This window comes from Rhodnius prolixus, unplaced genomic scaffold, assembly GCF_049639745.1.
Source record: "Rhodnius prolixus isolate KJV_2025 unplaced genomic scaffold, Rpr scaffold_1, whole genome shotgun sequence".
NCBI lineage: Eukaryota > Metazoa > Arthropoda > Insecta > Hemiptera > Reduviidae > Rhodnius > Rhodnius prolixus.
In genome coordinates this window covers 49,588,336-49,611,609 of record NW_027411581.1, presented here as the reverse complement: position 1 = coordinate 49,611,609, position 23,274 = coordinate 49,588,336, and the positions used below count along the sequence as shown (strand labels likewise).

The 23,274-nt window shown below is 31.3% G+C and overlaps 2 protein-coding genes across 7 annotated transcripts in view; one reads left to right on the top strand and one right to left on the bottom strand.

Moving 5' to 3' along the window:
- Positions 1–18,423, top strand: part of RhoGEF64C (Rho guanine nucleotide exchange factor at 64C) — a 169,647-nt gene extending 151,224 nt beyond the window's left edge. For all 3 annotated transcript variants that reach the window (XM_074142607.1, XM_074142614.1, XM_074142617.1), the window contains 11 exons: positions 5,419–6,204; positions 6,971–7,677; positions 7,843–7,997; positions 8,194–8,557; positions 9,163–9,285; positions 9,427–9,564; positions 11,116–11,220; positions 11,293–11,445; positions 16,663–16,782; positions 17,441–17,542; positions 17,993–18,423. In XM_074142607.1, coding sequence (XP_073998708.1) covers positions 5,419–6,204; positions 6,971–7,677; positions 7,843–7,997; positions 8,194–8,557; positions 9,163–9,285; positions 9,427–9,564; positions 11,116–11,220; positions 11,293–11,445; positions 16,663–16,782; positions 17,441–17,542; positions 17,993–18,124 — 2,885 coding nt within the window. In that variant the 3' untranslated portion in view covers positions 18,125–18,423. The remainder of the gene's footprint in view (positions 1–5,418; positions 6,205–6,970; positions 7,678–7,842; positions 7,998–8,193; positions 8,558–9,162; positions 9,286–9,426; positions 9,565–11,115; positions 11,221–11,292; positions 11,446–16,662; positions 16,783–17,440; positions 17,543–17,992) is intronic.
- Positions 13,024–23,234, bottom strand: LOC141461480 (uncharacterized). 4 transcript variants are annotated; one of them, XM_074142642.1, is made up of 4 exons: positions 16,108–16,238; positions 15,802–15,922; positions 14,386–14,552; positions 13,024–13,043 (listed from the first exon to the last, which is right to left on the bottom strand). In XM_074142642.1, the coding sequence occupies exons 1-4, from the start codon at positions 16,136–16,138 to the stop codon at positions 13,039–13,041; spliced, it is 324 nt and encodes a 107-aa protein (XP_073998743.1). In that variant the 5' UTR covers positions 16,139–16,238; the 3' UTR covers positions 13,024–13,038. The 4 variants fall into 4 exon arrangements, 3 of the variants coding, with proteins under 3 accessions (XP_073998743.1, XP_073998732.1, XP_073998727.1); XM_074142631.1 differs by lacking the exon at positions 13,024–13,043 and adding an exon at positions 13,471–13,987; XR_012462944.1 differs by lacking the exons at positions 13,024–13,043; positions 16,108–16,238 and adding an exon at positions 22,624–23,234 and having other exon boundaries at positions 13,471–14,552.
- Positions 23,235–23,274: the final 40 nt, after the last annotated feature.

The window sequence follows — 23,274 nt, the reverse complement described above, 5'->3', positions numbered from 1 at the left end:
CTATCAATATGTCGCAGTAGTATAATCAACAAAATTTGCGCAAATTTTCACCCAATATTAGGTGTAAACCTTTAGGTTAGAGGCAGCAAAAAACTAGTGCAACGATTTATCTTTAATCTTGGGCTAACTGCTCACACACTGCACATGTGCTAAGCTTATATGGCACATTTTTCCAGAAAAAGATGTTAGTAGGCTTCTAAGGAATCTGGAATGTTGATTTGATTTGCTACAGGAGTGATGATTCTGTTCGGCTGTATCATTTACCGTTCTATTAGCTTCCAAAAGATTAAATTATATTCTGACATCTGTATTCGTTGAACAGTGTTTGAATAAAATTTTTATTTATGGCACTAAGTGCAGAGAGAATAAGCTGTGACAATCCAGACAGTTAATTATTTTGTATTTTCCTGTACAAATTAATTTTATGGTCTTTATTGCACATTTTGTGTCAATGACTATCACTTATTAGCAATATTTTATTTTCAATCAAATTATAACTAATTAAATTACAATAATAAAACTTTATCATAATTGTTTGATGGACATATTTGTAGGAAGCAGTCTATTGTTATTAGCTTTATGAAACTATTTATACATAATAAAATTTTTAATTAGTAAAAATAATGTTGATGGATTTGTTTTGGAAAGTTCCCCACTTTATATTAATGGCAATAATTGTGGCGAAAGTGTTGTCTTTATTTTATACAGAGTCATTGCAGAGAAAAGTTAATGTTGAAAGTACTTTTTGTTGAAAATTTGAGGTTAATTAAAAATAATAATACTCGATTTTTGCTTTTGTAACGCTTGCACTGATGAAAAGTCCAATTAATTTACTCGAAGAAAAATCCGCCAGTTGGGGTGTTGGGATAAATATTATTACAGTTAAAATTGGTTGTTTTTTTAGATTAGAGCTGGATGAATTCAACGATATCCTTATAATCAATTCTCATTCGTGGCAGCAAACAAACATTGTTACAATCATTATGGAGCGTATCAAGAGTTATACGAGGAGCTGGAGGCCGACCCAATTCTGGGCCTGCCTTCGGACTTTATGATTCCCAAATATAACTTCAACAAGCCGTTTAAAGTCTGTATTGGGGACCGGGAGGCTTGGAAAAGTGGACCCCCAGTTGTGGGAGATTCGATGTGGTACACAGATGGCTCCAAGATGGAGGAGGGCGTAGGAGCGGGAGTGTACGGGGCAAAACCGAAATGTAGGTTTTCGGTTAGCCTAGGAAAACTAGCTACAGTTTTTCAGGCTGAGCTAGCTGCAATCAGGTTCTGTGCCACCGAGATTAAAGGGCGAGGAATTATTAACTCTAAGGTCGTAATTTTCTCGGATAGTCAGGCTGCTCTACGGGCAATCAGTTCCTACCAGGTCAACTCAAGGCTGGTTTGGGGCTGTCTGGGTGCCCTGAAGGAAATTAGTGACCAGAATAAGGTCTTTCTAGTTTGGGTACCTGGTCATTCAGGACACAAGGGAAACGAAGTGGCAGATTTATTGGCCCGGGAAGGCTCTGCGGGACACTTCGTTGGCCCGGAGCCCTGCTTTGGGGTTTCGAAATGTGTTGTCTGCGGCCATCAATGTATGGGTGCAGAGTAGGGCTCTGGAGTGGTGGCTTGCCACCACTGGGCTGAGACAGGCGAAGGAGTTCATCAGAGGCTATTCGCCGAGGCTGACCGCAGAATTAATCCGTCAAGGCCGTGGGGCTATAAGGATAATTGTAGGCCTATTAACGGGCCACTGCAGGCTCAGAAAACTCATGCATCGCATGGGCCTGGCAGAAGATAGCCTTTGTAGGTTCTGTCAGGAAGAGGAGGAAACGGCACTGCACGTGTTGTGTCAGTGTGAGGGGCTCGTATGGCTAAGGATGTTACTTCTCGGGGAGGAAAAACCAAGGCATGAGAGCTTTACCCAGGAGCCACTCTCCAGAATTAAGAGTCTGATTAAACGGACGGGTCTGGAGGGTGAGCTCTAAAGCCGGGGAGCCAAAATAGTTCCATAGGGGTCGCGGTGGCGCAGGCCTTGAGGCCACCCTAATTTAATCTAATATAATCTACAATCATTATGTATTACACTTTTAATATTTTCCATTCTTCCTTCTAAAACCTTATCTCTCTCTATCTTCTCCAAAAACCACACATCCGTTTTCGCGAATCTAAAATATTTTCAACTCCATTGCTTTGTGTTTGTCCTTTTAACATTCCAATTATCTTGATGTCCAATTTCAAGCTAATAATAGATAATGTTTGGGACCGTAAAACCTGTTTTTTTCGCAAACAGTAGAATACCTGTTGTTTACATTCTCAATATAAATGGGAAACGTTCCTTCACATTTCCTTAGCTTTTCATGAAGGAATCTCACTAAATAGTTTTTAAAATCTTACTGAAACCGATGGCAGTTTGGCTTTAAAATTTTGAGGCTTGAAACTTTTAAATTTATTTACTTAATGCTTGTTTCCTAAGTTAACTCTTTTACTTCTTATAAGCCAGTACACCATACCCACAGTCCTCGATACTCTAAAGTAGGCCATTACTGAAATTCTAAGTATTAGACGAACTTCTTTGGTTATCCTTTAGTAGAAACTAATAATGAAATTTTCTACACTAAAATGCGTACAAAGCCATTCATTAATTTGATTCATTCCTGAGTGTTCCAGTATGTTTAGCTGAATTTTTCTTTCTATTAAACTAAGTTGATTGAAAAAAAAATCCATTCTGAGGGTAACTACTGATGCTGTGCTGGAAATAAATAAATAAAGATTATGAAACGTTTGATTTGTTTTTAAAGTTAAATAGTGTGTGTTGGAGTTATAACGGAGAGGTACAATATCCGTTATGAAAGGTCAAGGCGTTCAGCTGTCGGAGAGCGGCCGTCACGTTTACAATCGTACCCTTTATCGTCATTTTACCTTTAGTGTACCTCTTCATTTCATAACAAATACTTGATAATGTTTGCTCATTCTAGATTCTGACTGTTGCTTGACATTGCTATGTACTGCAACTAAAAAAAAAATATATTTATCAAGCGAGCAAATAAATAAAAAATATAATAATATATTTGTATTTGGTATAGTAAAACAGAACGGATGTTGTGTCTGTATCCGTCCAAACCTTGAATTTGTTTTTGCTGTAACTCTCTCGTTTTACTTTCTCTGAAATAAGTAGTGAAAGCTCTTCTTTTTTTTCAAAAATTGATTTTTTAAAAGAGCTTTCATATTTTCGAATCCTTTTTTTAAATAATAAAAAAATGCATTTCCGTTTTAATTAATGAAATATTTAAAAGGCTTTATGTTCAAGGTAATTCATTTTATTTTAATTCCAAATTATGTTCCGCCACAATATTCCAGATAAGAAGAAGCTTAATTAAAAAAAAAAAAAAAATTAAGGGAATGCTGTTTTACTGTATTCTGCCAGTGGATTTATGGGTCAAATTGGTATGAAATCATTGTCACTTTATAGGAACCTACTGTTATTCGCCAAAAATATATATATATTGACCATATACTTTTTATTATTAAAGCAAACTAACATTTTTATAAAACTTCCAACTTCGGAGAAAATTTGGAAATTATAACCACAAGAATTTCAGAAAGAGAAGATCATATATAAATCTTAATTATGGTCTAATTTATTCGGACTAAAATCCAAATTTTTCATCTGTTAAGGAGAGAAGAGGAGATACCAATCCAGTAGTAGTAGTTTTATTCTTTTCCTAAAGATGTGCCTAACCATTTTGGTCGAATTCAGTCAAGGAACATAATCTGTACTGATATTTACATGAATGCCAAATGCTACAGTGCCAATTGTCCTTCTGTGAAATACTTCTAATTCTGTAAAATTGTATCATTGTGATAAAATGAATGGGGTTTGTAAATACTATAGTAAATAATAAGTATGTAGTGTGTGTTTTACTCACATATTATGATACATATTTATCATAATGTAAACCGGTTCTAAGTGGGTCGTCTGTATAGTAGTGGCAAGGGTGAATCATTTTAGAGGTCCCAACCAGTTTAGTCTTAATAACAAGCGAAAGTGAAGAGAAGCTTCGTAATTGATGAAAGAACTGTTTTGTATTCAATACTAGCACAATATCTAATTATTCTAATACAATATTAAGATATACAATACTGAGTTGTTATTTATCTAAATTTTTCTTGTATTGCAAGTAACATTAAAGACTCATTAGTTATTTAAATTTAAATTTTAAAAGTTGAATGGTTAGATTTGTAAAGTATTTCGGTTAAAATAAAAACCGTATGCTGTTGAAACTGTCCCTCTTTTTTTCAAAAAAAAAAGTCCTCAAATTTTATAACTATACAATATATATTTGAGATCATCATTATTTGTAAAACTAACTATACAAGTTGACCAAATACAATAACCTGTTAGTCAAGGATTTAATGATTGTAAACAGTTCAGGGTTGTTTGGCTTCAATAGTGTCGCATTTATATATGTATATTTATATATTTTAAAGATCACAAGCATAAAAAAGTGCTAGGTTCGAGCAGAATATTATCTCCAATGAGTTATCCATTGCTAGTAGGTCGAACATAGAAGAATCCTCGGATAATAATTACATTGATAGGTAGAAACAGTTCGTTTTTTTTTGTTTTAATTTGATAAGTTATTTTATCAAAAAACAAAACTTTGAATTTTATGTTAGATTTTGATAAAATACATTCATATAGGAAATGTTGCTAGGCCGACTACGGCCGAAATCTCGTCAATCATGTATCAAAACAACACCAGCAACGATTTGGGACTGATATTATTGACTTTAAGTTCCTGAAGGCACTGCTCCAAAACACCCGGAAATTAATTTTCATCGAGAAATGCTTCAAATAAAAATAAAGTGACAGACTTTACTTGGTCCTGGACGTATAATATTTTTGTGCCTTCCCTTACCATATACCAACTTATTCTAGGCAAAAAAAAAGAAAAACATTTCAGTTTCATTGAAAAACTTATAATACGTACTTTAAGTGAATGATAAGTTCCTTTACAAGTAGACTATTAACTGTGCATTTATTATTTAGTACAAGCTAAGTTCTTTTAAGTAACTTTAGCATCAATTTTTTTTCTTTGGTTTAAATGGGTCATAAAATATTTTATGATGTTTTTCTAAATTGTTGAACGTTGAGGCATACCGTACAAGGTAAGAAGAAATTCAAGGCAAGATCCAGCCACAGTTCTCTAACTGCCAGTGAAAGTAACCGTTCTGGTACTTTTCGAGAGTGTTAAATATTTTGCTTAATACTGTCTTAACTCGTATTTAAACATAGAAGTAATAGAAATATTTTATGGTCTATACTTTTAGTTTTTATGAGCGATATTCGAAATTATCAGAGGACCACGCATTAAAAAAAAAAAAGAAAATAATAATTATTGACATTATTTTGCTTTCTTACAGACTCTTCGACGGAATCAACTGGCTCAGGAAGATTTCATAGGAGCTTAAGTGAACGTCTCTGTTCTGATGGAATCATACCAGGAACCAAAGAACTAGCCGAAGAGAGAGTGCCTGCAGGATTTAATGATACTATTCGCTTAAGACAAAGGGCACCACGTCGAGATTCCAGAACAACTTTCGGTGACCAGTGCAGTAGCGGCAGCAGTACTCCTCGACGAGGTCTTAGTCCAGGCCGGCCTCGCCCACGTGAACCACCTCCACCTCCACCACCGCCTCAACCTTCTGCCATTAAGCCGCCCCCAGCTCCGCCTCCACGTCAAATATTTCCTTTCACCAAAGAACAGATAAGAAAATTGAATGAAAATCGGCCCGCTGAATATGTCCCAACTAAAATACTCACACTTGAACAACCGCAGTATGAAAACAGAATTGAATGTGAGGAACTTACTCAATCAGAATCAGCAGTTACGCTTGACGAAACGAAGAAACTTGATGACGAATTGCCGTCTGTTGAAAAAACAAAAACAAATGACATTCATCCAATAACTGCTTCAGTGTCTGAAGAAAAGGCAATTACTTCGGATGAAAATGAGCTTAAGAATAGACCAAACAAAGTTCCTGATGTTACTGAAGTAAAAGAAGAGGTGAAGGTGAAGCTAACTATACCGGCACAAGATGATTACCAGGAGAACAAGACCATTGTTTCAATAGATACACCTCCAAGTGAACAGAATTATGGGGTCATCGTAGAACTGCCTAACATCAGCGTGACCTCAGTCAATATTGGTAGGTTCATTTTCAAACTATTAACACCAAAGAAAGCCGGAATACGAACTATGATATCTGTTTTATGGTCCTTATACCAAGTAGCTTTGCAAATACCTTAATGATACCTTATCTTACATGGTTATATGTACTATTTTTAAGGATATCACTGACCTTGGACTTGCTTGGTGTATACTAATTTATACTTGCTTTTATACCTGTATACCTACTTGCTAATATATCTTGCATTATTATTATATATTTCGGGTAAGATGAATAAGAAAATCAAAAAATATCCCTATTTAAATCAATCTTTCACCATGATTTTATCTAATCATTAAATTATTTCTAAACTTAAATCATTAAATACATACTGCAGTTTTGAAAATAGAGAAAGTTTTCTATTTTCCGAGGAATCACTTTTCTTTTTGTTTATAAAAGAAAGTAAATGCTTAGATTTTCAGGCGGCCTTTTCGTCGAAACATCAATCGGATGCCTTGAACTGAGGCTGCTTTCTCTACCAAACTTTTACTATAATTTTTCCATCAATAAATACAAATCAAAGCCAAGGCAAGGAATCGAATTCACTACAACACATCTTAGATTTAGTTCTTATGTTATATCTATATTAATTTATTAGTTAATGCAAACACGGTTTACAAATTGCTTTGTTTTGTTTGTTTAGTTTTTTACCATTCTTTGTATGCTGTGATAAACTCTTAACTATTAAGATAATGAATTTCATTAGTAGCTTTAATTTTTTAAGTAATGTGTACTATGTTTACAGAACCTGAGATAATATCTGGCAACAAAGTGACAATAAATATAAACAGTGTTCCTGAACAAGAATATGTGTCCCAAGTGATCGTTGTTGGGACAGATGTTTCATCGCAGACAGTATCAAAAGCACAAGAAGAAATCGAAGAATTGATAAGAAGTAGAATAGATCCAGTAGAAGCTGCTAGAGCAAACCTGATACCACATATATGTGGTAGAGATCCTGCAACAGAGTCTGATATGTCTTCGGATTCCTATAAATCTGCTTTAGATTCATTCGCTTCTGAACCACCTTATCCAGAAAAAGATAAACTGGTGGATGAAGTTGAAGTGCAATTGGGAATTGATTTTGATTCAGATGAATCTCATTATGAAACTATTAGAGATCCAATATATGAAGAGATCGGTGAAGCTAGTGAAACACCGCCACCATTGCCTACCTCTCCGCCGCCGGCCCTCGTTGAACCAGTCGACGAGTTAATACCAACTAAGTCTATATTTGAAGGAGCAACCAAATATGATATACTCAGTTATTTAGTTGGAGCGAAAAGACGTGGTATTGTTGCGGAAGATGAATTATCCAGTCCTGGACATTCTAGAATTAGTTCCTTAGATTTAAGTTCTCAGATTAGTCAACTAAGTGCTGCTAGTGACTCAAGTGAAGATTCTTGCCCACTGATTCTTCCACCGACGGATATCTCTTTCATCAATGAAAAGGTTAGCATAGAAAATTATGAATAATTCCAACATTTCCATGACATTATTCTGTGCAATTTTTTCCCCGTTAAAAATAATAATAATAATAAACTATTTAAAAAAATCTTAGTACATAATCTTCAGTTTTTTAAAAAAAAAAACAAAACGTTATTTATTTTCTTACAGTTAAGGAAGAGTTCAGCAGAAGTAGAAAGGAATGATTCTGGTGTTGGTTCAGAAACTAGCAGAAGTAGATGGCAGCATTTAAGCAGCGTTCGACAGGATGCACAACACACTTGCGAGGATTGTGATCAACATGTGGAAACCCAAGTTACTGACAGGTAAACTTCTTTTTATTTATATTTTTCTTTTTTAAATGGTACACACGGCTAATTCTTACATGGCCCACTTTTTATAATATTTAGTGCTTTCCCCATTAATAGAACTCAAAATCTGGAGCAGTTTTATTGTAAAAAATTAATTTAATTTCTTAAATGTGTTTATAATATACTTACTAATCACTAATTATGCCCGTAGTGGAGTTATGTTCGCACCTTTAGTTTGCCGAAAATGTTCAAAACGTAGATCTGAACGTCGAGAGATAATAACAGAAATAGTAGAGACAGAAGAAAAATATGGACGAGATTTGCGAATAATATTAGAAGAGTTCTATAGACCAATGAAAGTAGCCGGATTATTGTCTACTGATCAACTTTTGGCAATATTTCTCAATACAGAAGAATTATTAGAACATAATACTACATTAGCTGAAAAATTAAGAGATGCTTTAGAAATAGCCATTGAACAAGGTGACGAAGATCTATTAACAGTTAATATTGGAGCTTTATTCCTGGAGGCAACGCCCATGTTACATGCTTTTGAAAGTTATTGCACCAGACAGGCAAGTTTCCTTATCTTATTTTTATTAATGGCATTCTTCTTAAAATTATTGTGTGACTAATTTTTTTAAAAGTGAAACTGTCATAGTTAACGCAGCAATAAACTTTATATATTACTCGTATAAAGCGTTTTGAAATTTAACATTTGCAACAAAGTGAAGAAGGAATGCTGTGATCTTTACAAAAGTAATTACATAGATTTCTTTATGACTTTTTCCCATTTACTTATAACTTTTTTGTATAAAAATATCTGTCAAATTTCAAAATTTTTCAATTATTACAGTTTGACCAATTTTTTAATTAAAGTTTTTAGAAAGTATTTAAGAGATTCAGTGTTTTCAATTAAGATTCAGCATAATAGATTATAGAATATTTCTCTTTTTTAAGACAGCAAAATTAGGATTTGGCTATTAATTGATGAGCATTACTTCACAAATATAATCTGGATTTATTGATTAAATTATAGTTAATATCAAGAATTGAATTAAAAAGTAATTATGCTTTTTGTTGATGCGCATTTGTTAAATTTAATATTTATATTTTTATACTTTTAACTTATGTCTCATTTTGTCATTTTATTTCTAATACATCTTATTGAAATTATTAGGGTGCAGCTTCAATGCTTCTTACAAATCTTGAAAAAGAAAAGGAGCTATTGAGGATATTTTTAAGAGTTTCACAAATGGAAAACAGTGTTCTGAGAAGAATGAATCTTAATTCATTTCTCATGGTAATTATAGAGAACTGTAATTTGTATAGTGTGAACTTATTACTTAACTGCTTTTGAAATTTCGTTGTTATCATTTTTGGTAAACATATTTATTTACTTTAAGTTGATTTGAATTTAATGGTCGTTATTTATTTTTCATAGGTACCTGTGCAAAGGATAACCAAATATCCACTGTTATTATCGAGATTATATAAAGTTTCACCATCTCACGTTATCGGAAAAGAAGCTATAAAAGAAGCCCAACATAATATAGAATTACATCTAGAGCATATAAATTATGTAAGATTCTGTTATGGTTTTAAAAGAAATTTTCCATAATATTGTCTTTGAATATAGCCGCATAGTTATTATAATTAACTTAGGTAATCAAAATAAGAAACATTAATGTCCAAACAAATAATATACTATATTATTTCCCATAAAAACCATTGAGCGACTTACTTTAATTTTGAGTACTTGAATTCATCAATTTTTCTTAATTAGGTGTATACGCATATAAAATAGAGGTTTTCATAATTTTGTAAACAGCTTCATAATTGGGTTAAAAGTTCACTTTACATGCAGTAACGTTCAGTTTTCATATCTACGAATTAACACAAATACGAGTATTACAAACACGTATTACTGATCGTGGTCCCCTCTAGAAACATCTGGCCTTTCTGATCACTAGTGGATATTATTTCACGGTTTTAGTAATTCAAAAAAGGTTCAATGTAGCAGGCAAACTCTTCAATTCTTTAAGGAGAGGTCTCCTTCAAGAGGTCCCAAAATCAATGAAAAATGATGTCCACAAAGTAAGAAATTCCAACGACCCTTGGATCTTCATTAAGATTAGCTTCTTGAAGAACTTCATCTTTAAGCATTTGGACAAGAGACACCTTAAGGGGAAATTTAAACATGTTCGTTTAAGGAACATTGCAATCAGAACTAACCTAATACACAAATAATGAGAATAGAAGCTGCGGGAATTGTTTGGCTGTGTGAAATGGTTTAGTGGATTAACTAGCTTGACCTCTACACTTAAAGTAAGGTGCAATGCGTTGCACTTTACTGAATGAATTTAAACTTTTCTAAGCCATGCTCCGAAAATATCTCCTGCAATTTTCTCAGAACTCAGTATACATATTCCATGTAGAGCAATAACTTTTACTTGAATAATATTTCTTGGCAAAAGTGCATTGTGAGGACGGTTAGGGTAAGTTTTTGCTAAAGTGTCATTAGGGTTTAATGTCAAATTTAGGTGTTTATAAACTAGATATTGTTAGTAATGATTTAATTTGTTTTAAAATTCAGAGTTTAAAAACCAACAAAAAAATCATTTCTTAGATTGTTGAGAATTGTCGTTAGATAAAGTAGGGTGCTCGCCAGATTTTTTTTTTTCTTTTACAATTGGCAAATTTGTTTTTGAAAGTTAACACTACTTTATTTTAACAAAGTATACTGTTTATTTTAAATTAGTTTATTTTTGCAGACAATTAGTAGAATTTAAAATTCTCATAGCTTCTTTGAAAAGTGTAGTTTAATTTAAAATCATTACTTGATTTTTTAATTAATCTTTTGAAATATTTGAATTAATAAGAGAGCGAAGGTCTATAAATTTTTTAAAGAAAAATTCATATATAATATATAATATAATATTTACTTACAAAGCTTAATTTGTGCACATTAAAGTGTTCTGAAATGTTGAAAATGATGTAATATTAGTCTGAACTTACAAAATAATGTATAATTTAAAAATAAAATCAAGAAAGGAATAAGAGAATAATTAAAAATGAAGAGTTTTAGTTATAATGAAAGAACATTAATAATTTAATTTTATTATCATTAAAGCTTGCCAAGGATATTAGTACTAACAAACTGTGGAGGCGGATCTCAGTAACAAATGGAAGAAGATACAGTTCAGAAATGGATATGGTCAACATCAAGTTAAGAAAGGTATATTTAACTTAATTATAATCATTAATGTCTTTAAAATGATTTGTTATTAAAGTTAATTTTCTTTTATAGATTGCTGTCGATGTGCTGGAATGGACTCATGATGAGGTTAGATTTGCAATGGAAGGAAAATTACTTTTTACCCAACCAACGGATACGAATTGGAGAAAACGGGCGACCATCAAATTATCACCAATTAATGCCGTTCTCGTTACTCTAGGAAAAGTGAGTCATTCTAATTTAATCCCAAATAAAAATAAAGTCAAAGCCTTTTGCTTTCCAGTTATCCTATATTTAACCAATTCTCTACAGGGCTTCTAAGAATAAAAGATAAATCTGAATCTTTGATAAGTCAGTGGTTTTGGGAATTTGTTGTTGTAAGACCTATACAATAATATTTACTAGGATCTACTATGACAGCTTATAATTGATTTCCGTGTTGACATCCCTGTACCGGATCGCCACAATACACATTCAAAGATCGACTTCATTTTTGTTGCCTTATTATTATTCTTAGAATTTCCCACGAACCGCAAATGTGCGACGGTCCGAAATGATATATTAAGTAACAGATTTAAAATAAAACTGTGATCCTCGAATTCTGAATTTCTGTTGTGTACACTGTAAAGTTGGCATGTATACAATCTTGGAGCAAAACTAGTATTTATATGAGTTTCATTTAAATAGATAATGATTTTATTTATAGACACCGTTTATATTAAATATAAATTAAAAAGAATAAAGAACAACTATGTTAAAAAATTTGAACCAACCAATGTTACTATCAAAACTAAACAGACATACTTCTCCACTTAGGTATTTGCAAAAATATGAATACGGACACTGTAGGTGTATTTTGATGAATGTTCTTAGATCCTGCTTTCTCTCTATTATTTGGCCTGGAGACATTCGGGGATGTTATTATAATACATGGGTTTGCACCTTTCAGGCATTGGTTAACCGTTTAATTCCATTATAATATACAATAATATAGGGTATTATAGTTACAGTAACAAATCTAAGCCGTGGTAATTTCACTTTGGATTTGTTTGTCACAAAAAATTTTTCTTTACTTTGTTAACACGGTGACCAATAATTTAATTTATTAGTTAATAGTAACTTTTGCAATTTGTTTACCTTGAACCCTCTATTTGCTTAACTTGGTTCGGGCATATTGGATTTGCCTCGACATCCACGCGAACCTCCATCATTGAAATAAAACGAAAAAATCAAATTAAATTTCTAATTATGAATTTATAAAGTTAGTCAATAATCCGATGGTATTATATTTACCTTTTTTATCAAAATTTATAGAATGTTGCATGACGAACTTATTGGGGAGTACAGCACATTCCACGAGGAGAGCTAAAGTTCGAATGACTTTATTAATGAGCCTGCTTTTGTAAAGCGATCTACAGTGATGGAGAATTGTTTCAAGAATGCGAATATTATATAAATAACTAATCGGTTATTTGTGAACAAAGGGGCTTTTTTAATCCTAGTATTTGTTTATTTAAATATCTCAACTTTAATGTGAAAGAGATTTTTACAAACAAATGTGTGCTTTATAACCATCCGTTGTTTAATAACATTTGCTATTTTATTCCAAACAGAAGTGCTTGGGAATACGTACAAGTGATTTCTTCTGGTATAAATATTGCACAACTTAAACAGTTTTCTAAGTACTCTCATTAGCAGCGCTCGGCTGAATGAACACAAGCCAGTAAAGCTAATATTTCCATGACATAGTCATTAATGCGAACATCAAAGGATTGTCCGGCTAGGCCTGAATTTGCTGATTTAACTTTTTTTCTTTTTTTATGCTGGAATTGTTGTCATTTTAATCAATATGACTACTGTCAAAAATAATTAAAAAAATAAAAAACACTAATCATACATAAACTATTCTTTCAAAATGAAGGACCTCAGTTTAAACATATTTTCAGTAAATTTTCTAACTGATCGCTATCAGCTATGGATAGCAAGCTCTCAACTTGCTTAGGAATTTTAGAAAATTGTATTAAAAAGTGTTAATTAGAAAATCTTTTCTTGAAGATTTTTTTTTTTGAAAAGTTTATGAAGTTTTAAATTTTGTAGAGCCGAAACAAAAAAAAGAAAGAAAAGATTAAATATTGCTTAGTATACTAAACAAGAAACTTAATTAACTCGAAGTTCCGAACATATATGGCAACTTTGTTCAGGGACTATGAGGGAAGGTTGTGTGAAAGAAATTGGTCGAATTATGAATGATTTTTGAGAAGAATTAAAATATTCTTTTACTTTAATATTAATTTTTCTTACAACTGCGAATATAAATATTTCTTAAATATAATTTCTAAAAAGAATATGTAATAGATTCTATATAAAATTCATAACAACAAAAAGAATGATAAAAGAGGAAGGCTTGTTCACAGTAAGAACCAGAGCTTGAACAGTTGGGAGTAGCGGTTCTTGAATTTGAAACGAACCAGTACTAAATATAAGATTATTTTTTACTGTATAACTTCACAATCGAGAAAGGAAATACCACCGACTTATTTATTAATCTAAGGATTAGTTCTAGGCAAGATCCTGGCAGTCAAAAATTGCAAACTTATTGAGAGTGTACAGTTTTTAGTTAAAATACTGTTATAATAAAAGATTATTTCATTTAGAAGGGTATCATCTGCTGGAAAGTACACGGTGTTAATGAACTTCCTTGGTTGTAAAGTTCTAATAAATCTTCTGATGCAATAAGATGTTGATCATTTTGTCCAGGATTGGTGGGCTGAAAATAAAATGAAGTAGAATCATACGGTCCTGGATTAAATAATAATGGTAAAGTTGGATAATAAAATACAGGAAATGTGGGCTGAAATGTTTGATCATAAGGAAGATAACATGTTGGTAGAGAAGAGTGATAATCACAAAAAGGTAGAAAACCCGTGTATGGCAATGATTCGAAAGGGTTAACCGATTGAAAGTATGCACAACAAAAACATGGTGTATAAATCGGTACATATCCAATTAAAAGATTTGAATTAGGAGCAAAATAAAACGAAGTATCCATTACTGGGCTTGGAATGTTTAACACTGATTGTACGCAATTTCTATTATATTGAATTCGGTTACGAATTTCTCTATTAGTAGCTACTGAATAAGAACGAGTAGGAAACTGAAAAGTACGTATGATATGAGACGTGGTTTGAGTTTCAAATATCGGAGCTCCATTGTACTCATCTGATTCCAGCAGAATATCTGAAGGGACTTGAAAATTTGTTTCTGAATAACTTGCCAAAGGCACAATTTCCATGTCAATGTCTCTGGTTACATGCTTTTCCCTCATCGGTCTCCTAAAAAAAAAAGACACCTTAAATCTTAGTTACGATATAAAGAAAATATCTTTTTTTTCTTTAAAAAAAAGTCAAGTAATAATATTTTTATTTACTCAAGATTTACACTTAAAGCCAAGTGAGTGAGTCTTATTATGGACATACAAAATCATAAGTAAAACGCTTTCCTGTAGCAGCTTAAAAAAAAAATAAATAAATAAAAATGTGCCCTTAAAAAAATTCCCTTTGAAGCATTTCCGAGTCGAAGTAAGTTGGTAGAATGAACAAATTATGGTTTTGCTAAAAGCCAAGACTACTCCTGAATCCCTAAAATGGAAAAAAGGCAGGGTTCTATTTTCTATTATTCTGGAGAACGATGTAATCAAAGATATGAATCGGAGATTCTTCTTTTTTTACCTTTCTAAAAGGAGATCTTTGACTGTAATGGAGCTGTATCTGTAAGTCATAGCCGAACTTTTACGTTGGGTTGTGAGGTAGCACATGTTATTTTTCATCTTTTTCTTCTAACACTTCCTGATATTTTGTTGATGTAATTTAAACATATTTTGAGTTCACTCTTTTTATAATATCCCAAATTCACTCTTTCACCAAATTCCTTTTTTTTATATATCATATCTCGTTTTTGTGTGAACTCCCATGACTAAACTTTATCCAATTACAGGAGTCTTGCTTTTTGAGGGCATCTCACAAAAAAATGTGAGAAAAAAGACTCGAGGATTCCAAAAAATGTTAACGTATTTCTAGTTTATTAAAATTGGTAATTTATTTTACTTTTTTGTATAACTGCAAAATAATTTTGAAATTCTAAAGTGGAATGTAATAATCGAAAACAGGGGTTAAAAATGTATAACATTTTGAAACGTTATATACCTATAATAAATATTTCACTTCGGTAAACAGAGGTACTCTGATAAACCTCCCGTGAGAAAAGTTGAGAGGAGAAATCAATTTTTAAACGTCGCACCTGTTTCCTCGTAGCCTCGTTTTCTTAATGTCTGCTAAGGGAGTTTGATGGTAGCACGAAGAATCTGAACGACGTTTAAATCGAACTAAGCCTTTCGCGTGGAATTAATGATCAGAGAACATTAATTTGATCCTTTCAAATAAAAAGCATGGATTAAATTATTAAAAGCTTGAAGTATAAAGGCCTGGCAAAAGTTTATCATCATATGCCTCATCAGCATTGCTAAGTATTTTGGTCATCCTTAATTACTAAACGCTTTTAGATATTTTAATCCAAAATAAGTACCCTACTATTACATCCAGGCGATTCTCTTCGACTTCGGCAGGCCAGTTTTCTACGCTTCTGAATAAGGTTTCTGGACCCGATTCAGCAGAAATGCCATGGGTCCCTCCATTTTCTCTCAGTCCTTGATAAAAATATTTTAATAATAAAATAAAAATAGTAATTAGAACACGTCATGAAGAAGTAAGAATAAAAAGCACCTTAACAATAGTTGTGTTAAATGAAGTAATAAAATTAATAACAAAAAACTATTAAATTCAATTAAATGGCATTCAAAGGTTGGAATAATGTGCAAATATAAGTACTTACTGTTTTTAAGAACAACGATGTAATTTACCATATTGATGCCGACAGTTTGAAAGTTGGACTAGGAATGAGTGTTAGGTTGTGGTATTAGTGGGGAAAGATGTTGATTATTTGATAATGGGAATAAACAAAATATAATGGTTTTTTAAAACATAAACAAAACCTGGTAACTGTATTATAAGTGCAAGTTAAGAACCTAATTTACTCGAATAAACAACAAGCATATTTATTTATTTATTTATTTTAACACTCATTTTATGATTTACATTTGAATCATGTATTATATTGCTAAATTTAACTCATTGTAATTTGATAATATGATATTTGATTCAAAGTTTAATAAAAATCTTTTCGGTGTTAATAGTTAAGCATTTCTAAGTAAGTTCAAAATCTTTCTTTCAATTTCTAAATTTAATAAAATCGTATTAATCAACTTTAATCAAAATGATACCTCGAAACTACTTTATTGCAAATAATGAATGATTGATATTGCTGTTGATTGCAAATAATGAATCTAATCATAAACGTCCAAGTAAATTTCATCTTAATTGTTCACAGCCTACTGAAGATTATCAACCAGACTCGGAGGATACGTTGGTATTTCCGCGAACTAATGGAATACGAGATGCTACCATTGTCCTGATGAAAGAAAAAGGTGGACGATACACATTACTGAGGGTATGTTTAACCACATAGGAATTTAAAAACCATTTCTCCATCTTATAAAGCACATTAAATATTTACTAATAATTTGTTTATACTTTTGGTATGAAAATTTAACCAAAATGCAGACTTTCATTCAAGAATTATGAGTTTTATTGTTAATGATTACCACAGAAGTTGAACAGAAAATGATAAGTACAGTTTTGGAGCTGTAACTCATCAACCTCGCTCAAATAGCTAATAAGCATTACCAACTTAATAAAATTATTACCGAGAACTAACAAAATTAACGAATACGTAAGGAGTCAATTGATTGGTACACTCCGCTTCGTGGGCTATCTGCCAACACCCGTGGAACCTAATGTATTCAAATACAAACGATACATCTCGAAGTAAAAGAGTTACCAGTTAACTTAAATTTACTTCATAGAATCTCTTTGTCCAAGCACCATCAGTTGAAAGTAGTAAGAATAGTAATGTTTTTTCCAGAGATATGTTCATTGTCTTAATTTTAGGAATTAGCTCTTATACAAATAATAATTATTTTAGAACAATTGGTAAGTAGCTACGTTCGGAATTTCTCAACGTTCGTTAGGATTGTTATATAAAGTCACCGGGGATTGCGCTTTAAGCTTCCATTTGTATTGTTATGTTTTGTTTGTGTTCTTTTTAGGAGCCCCTATATTTAGATCGATGTATCGTTTGTGCTGAAGCAGACATAGAGGATTATTTTGAAATTCAAGAACTGCCTACTAAAGATACTTATATATTTAAAGTAAGTTACTCTTGTTATTTAATAAAGTAATTCTTGTTACTCAAGAATATCTTTTATTATTTTACATTTAAAAGTGGCTTTTGTTTGATACATAAATATGAATAATAATTTTGAATAAATACTAGTATTATTACTTTCAATTTCATTAGGATTTTAATTTGATTTTTCTAAACGTCCCAGTTAAAAGTCAGAATTAATGAAATAATTCTCCTAGCAAGTTCACGGTGAAAAGTAAATTGTTGAATTTAGTCCAATAAAAGTCACTATAGCTAGTATACAGAATTTACTTCAGTAAATTCTTCCTTCCACTTTGGAAACAGCCTTCAGAGTTGTTAACTAGCATCTTTATTTCAAGCGTCAGAGAATTAAATTAAGTTGAAAAAAATTGTATACGTTAAAACCAGATGAAAGTTAGAAAAATTGTATTTTAATTGATTTATCTATTTTCAGGCTGAAGATGGAGAACTTACTAAAAGATGGTATCGACAGATACAATATCATGCACAAGGTTTAGGTTCTTGGAGAAAGAGAAGAAATGCCTTAGCTAATATAATGATAAATGGAATGCAACTTAGAACTTAAATTATAATATTTATTAATTTAGTTTTTAAATCCTTTAATAAAATAAAGTATAAAATTATATTTCTCTTTGTAATCTAATTTGCTGTGATATCCTGAAGTGTACAGTATTGATTGTGTAAAGTGTATCTAAAATATGTTAACATGGAAATATTATAAATAGAGTACTATCATGTAAATAATTTAACTACAAATTAACAATAAACTAGTTTAATGTAATTTTATTGTTTGTAAACCAACAGGAAAATATTGTTTTACCTTATTGCACTCAAAACAATACAAATAAATATAACACTAAACAATCCTTGTCTCACTGAGCATTAAATTGCAATTGACCATTTTCTTTTATTTTAATATGTAAGTTTAAATGATACAAATCTCTCGCTCTTCAGATTATGAAAATGAAACATTACCCAACATATTTACATTTAAATAATTTTTGTGACCTTTGACAACAACGGCCAAAATCAATGGTCCCGTTTGCCATTGGTACAAACTCTCATAATTAAAAGGGGAACAAGCTGTCAGGGGACAACAGAAAATAGTTTTTATGATAAAAAGATGTCAAAACTTGCGCAAAATTTGGCAAAATATTTATTTGAATCTATTTTTATTTAATTTAAACTATTTGTTATCGTTAAAATATAAATTAGGTTTTTTAGTAAGATCAGCACCTTCCAAAATGCCAAGTTTCATCCAGGGAAAAAAAATTAAATAAATATTAGTTATTACTCAATTTCAAGGTTTAGCTCGCAATATTTGTTACGAATAGAATTACGTACAGAAATGTAAAATTGCACTTTTAATATGAATAAAACACAAGTAGTCTATTAATCCCGAATAGTAATTTTTTTTATATTCGAGTAAGTGCTGACACCTATTGGCGTAAAGACAAACTAGTACTGTCTAGTAAGTGCTGCAACATAGCGGACTACAGATGAACTAATAGCTTTTCACTAACTTCTCAATGAGAAATGAAAATTGTTTTTTGAACATTAAATTGGTTTAAAGAATGATTTTTTTTAACATTTTATTCTTCTGGTTTTTCAACCTAAAGATGGTAAATCATTTATTTTGAGGGGGTCTTTAATTGCTACATTATTGATGCTATTAAATGTTTAGATGCTGACAGTTAACTGTTGGCCATTTATAACTGGTTCAATTTTGGTTCGATTTGCCATATAATTTTGATGGAATGATAATACAAATATCTTTATTAGGCCAAATTTAGAAAGGACATTAACAGTATATGAAAATTAATGTCAAAATAAAGGTAATACTCCTTCTGTACAATTTCAGAGAAAGCTGGGTTAATAAAATTCTGTATACAAATTACCAACAAGAACTTATATAAATTATATGGAAATTATATAATTACAACCTTTTTCATCAACTTTTGTATCAAAAATTAATAGTCCTAGACTACGAAACATCTGTACTACCAGGTCTTTATAAAATATTAATTAACGCTTTAAAATCGGTACCATTTAGGGTAGTTAATTAATTCAAATCTTAGAAGAATAGCTTTTTTAAACTACTTTACGCAAAACTCTTTTAGTACAAGACAGTTAGCGATGAAGGGGCAGATATCCTCCTGTTTTGAAATATTGCAAAGGGATGAAGTGCTGGTTTGATAACATTTATAATTTAAACTAATTAGCACCCTTGTCGCTTTTATAATCTAGCTTAAATCATTTATAGAGGACCTCTCATTTATTAATTTAAATCTATAAATTTTAGAGTTTACAGATGAAATAGCTCACACAAACTTCTTGAAATTTCATACTCATTTGCTTTCTTAAATTAATAAAACTATTATTTAGGGTGTCCGGATTTACATTTAAATCAGTTTGAATTCCATACGAATGAAATTGCTCATTTTGAACCCTGTAAAATACTTTCTTTTTTTTTGTGATCGTGGGCTAGAATTTTTGGTTATCTGAAATCAGGCAATTCTATTACTTTTAAGTTATATTTATAATGTAAATTTAATTTCAAAGCCAATATCTTTGATTAAATTTTTCCAAACGAAATTTAGACAAAACTTCTAAAAAGTGATTATTCAGACATTAAGTTAGCATAATATTTATTTCCATACTACATTTATTTATCTGTAATTATTTATCATTTCAATTTGTACATTTGTACACCACCACTTGTTATTTTGGTACCTTTTTAAAGATAATAATTTTTATTTTCTTATGCAAGGTTACTACCAAATTCCAATTCCAATTATTTCCGTAGTTTTGGTGTATCTTCTTTCTCAAAAATGTAGTTATTATTTTAGGTATTGTTAAGTGGAAATTAAGAATGCTCCACCAGCCAAATTTTTCACCAAATAATATAAACTCTGACTCCGCAGGTACTGTAAGTATTGTATTGTGTGTGTGTTTATTTGAGGTACCAGCACAACTGACGTTTTGATTGACGTTAAGCTGGGATACCCTATGAGACCCCTATATCATTAGGCTATTTTTAGTACTTTCAGTCTAGTTGGTCATAATATCCGCCTGAATCGAATAACTAATTAATTACACCTTAAAAATTATTCATGATGAAGACCATTAAGCGCTCATTGTCTTTTTGAAATTGTCCTTTTACAACAATCTGTGTCCTAATTACTAACTTGATATGTAAAGTAATAGCACGCAAAAACAGTACTTATCAAATATCACTGTTCGATCATTTTGATTTAAACTTTGAATGTTCTCTTTGATTCATACTATTTCGAGAATCTTCTCATCGACAATAGAGCGAATTATGCAAGTTTTGGGATAATATCGTCAATAAAGGTCTTTTATTTCGGTTTTTGTTTTCCCTTATTTTTACTTATCATCTTGCTACTACGAAGCGGATAGCTAATATTACTTTAAATCAAAATTTTTCTTTTACTAACCGCTATATAAAAACCAAAGCCAAAACAGCACTAGGAGAGTTTAGTGGTTCAAGTACTTTCCCTTCCTAAAATATATGAAAAAATTAAAGTCCCTAATGACAAGTTGGTCCTCTTACAACAGATTAACTCTTTGGTTAGAGCATTGGATTCCAACGATAACTTCTCGGGTGCGAATCCACAGCTGCCAGCACTCAGACTTTGTTTTCTTCCTAGAAGCCTCTAACTCTCTTTCCAGAAGCCAGCAGTGTGTAAATAAAAAGTGGCAAATAACCTCAGATGTTGACGCGCGTTAAATCACAAAAAATAAAGTAGGGCAATAGAATAAGGTTGTCCTCCAATATGAAGAATTCGTTATATAAGACAAATTATTTGTATAGTTAAGACTGTTGGATGTATATTTTAAAATTTAGATTAAAGAGTAATGTTGCGTGAAGAATGGAGTACACCCGGCAGCCATATGTTTGTAGGTAATTTATGCGTATATTTACACAATGTTGGTAGATTAGTACATACACATTTGCGAATGTTATGTATTATTAACAAGGGGATACTTTTTATTCATGTGAATGAATTTGCTTGACTAGATGTATTTATTTGCGTGAATGTTTTGTAAGAATTAATGGGATTTTCACGGTAAGAAGTCAGTAATCTTTTAACTTGATTAGTAAAGTGCAGTCGTAAAGGCGTCAATGACCCCTGCAATGGAGGCGCCGGACACAAACAAACTTGAAAATTATTGTATACAACATATATTACAAACTTTCAAGGTAAAAGGAACATTCTCAACAGAAAGTAGCCCAATTAGCACTTACTGAATGGATTTTGAGATTTTCATGAAAAACAATGCAACGTTTTTTACGTTTCCTTAAACATAGAACTTTTATTTGGGATAATTTTATAAGGCAGTTCTTTGGGGTGGAGATAGGCTCTCTTTTCGTACATTTTCAGAGAACTTCATTGATGTTTTAAAATTTGTAAAACGTTTGTATGAATGAAAAGTGCTAAAATTATTCGGAGTTCAAAAAAACAAACAAAAAAATGTATAAGTTAGAACCTGTGGTTTATCAGAATAACAGTTTGAAAGGAGGCCTTACTTACGTGGGGCTAACTCCTCTGCCTTAGCATATATAGCTTTGAGATCCCCAAAACGCACATCTACATGAAATTATGAAATTCTAATCAAATGATGCCTCATTGATGAAAGTAGTCCACGCGCTTAGGCGCTACGAAGTTTACAAAAAAAAGGTAACAGCAAAAAGAAGAATAAAAACATTTTCTGAAAATGTCGTTTTTTTCTCGTTTTTTGGCCACTTTTTTTTCTCTAAAATTAATTAGATCTGGGTTATAAATTCAGTTACAAAGAAGGATTTGCCCTATATTTTAAAGGAAATTTGGGAATTTTACCTTTCATAGAAATAGAGAAAATAATTGTTAAATTTGGGTGTTTTTCAACGTTACGCTTTTTCGTGCAGTTTTTGACGATCAACCCTTAAACAACTGCCCTACTGGACAGATTTAATAATCAAGGAAAGCAATCTGTGTGTTCATAATTGATTCATTCTTTTGTTAATTATTACAGAAATATTTGAAAATTAAAAAAACTAACCAAATAGCTCTTGAATATGTTATAAAATTCCAGACTACTTCTTGCTTGTGATTCTGATAATGGAGTTGCAATGTCTTATACGAACTATTAGATGTTGCTAATTCTTTATGATAAAAATAATCTACTGATCTTTTGTTGTAGCCGAAAAAAAAAACACTAGCTAAAACGAACTTTTAACAATTTTAAAACATCACACAATTTCCTAAAACTATTACTGAAGTATTTTGAAACTCAAAAAGTTTATTAAAATGATTTTTTATGTACAATAATAAAGACATGAGTTAAAATGATCATCATATCAAAATGAATTTATTCTGAAATATTAGAAAGCACTGTTTTAAAAAATAACATCTTCATAGTTTATTTAATATATGTAAATATGTAGATCACATAAATAAAAGTGCGAAACTTTGGCTACGAACTATTTTCTCTAGGAGGTCAATTGAATTATTTATGTACTCTTCTATTCGAGGTTATTTCACGGATGAATAGAAATTTAGCAGTAACACATGGAAATAATTTATACTCAACTGTCGCAATATTAAAATTTCGCTACGTTTTGTACACAACAGACACTGACTATGCTAAAACTAAATTTGAAAATTAACCTCGTCCTTGTGGTTAACAGTGCGATTTCATCCTTAGCGGCTA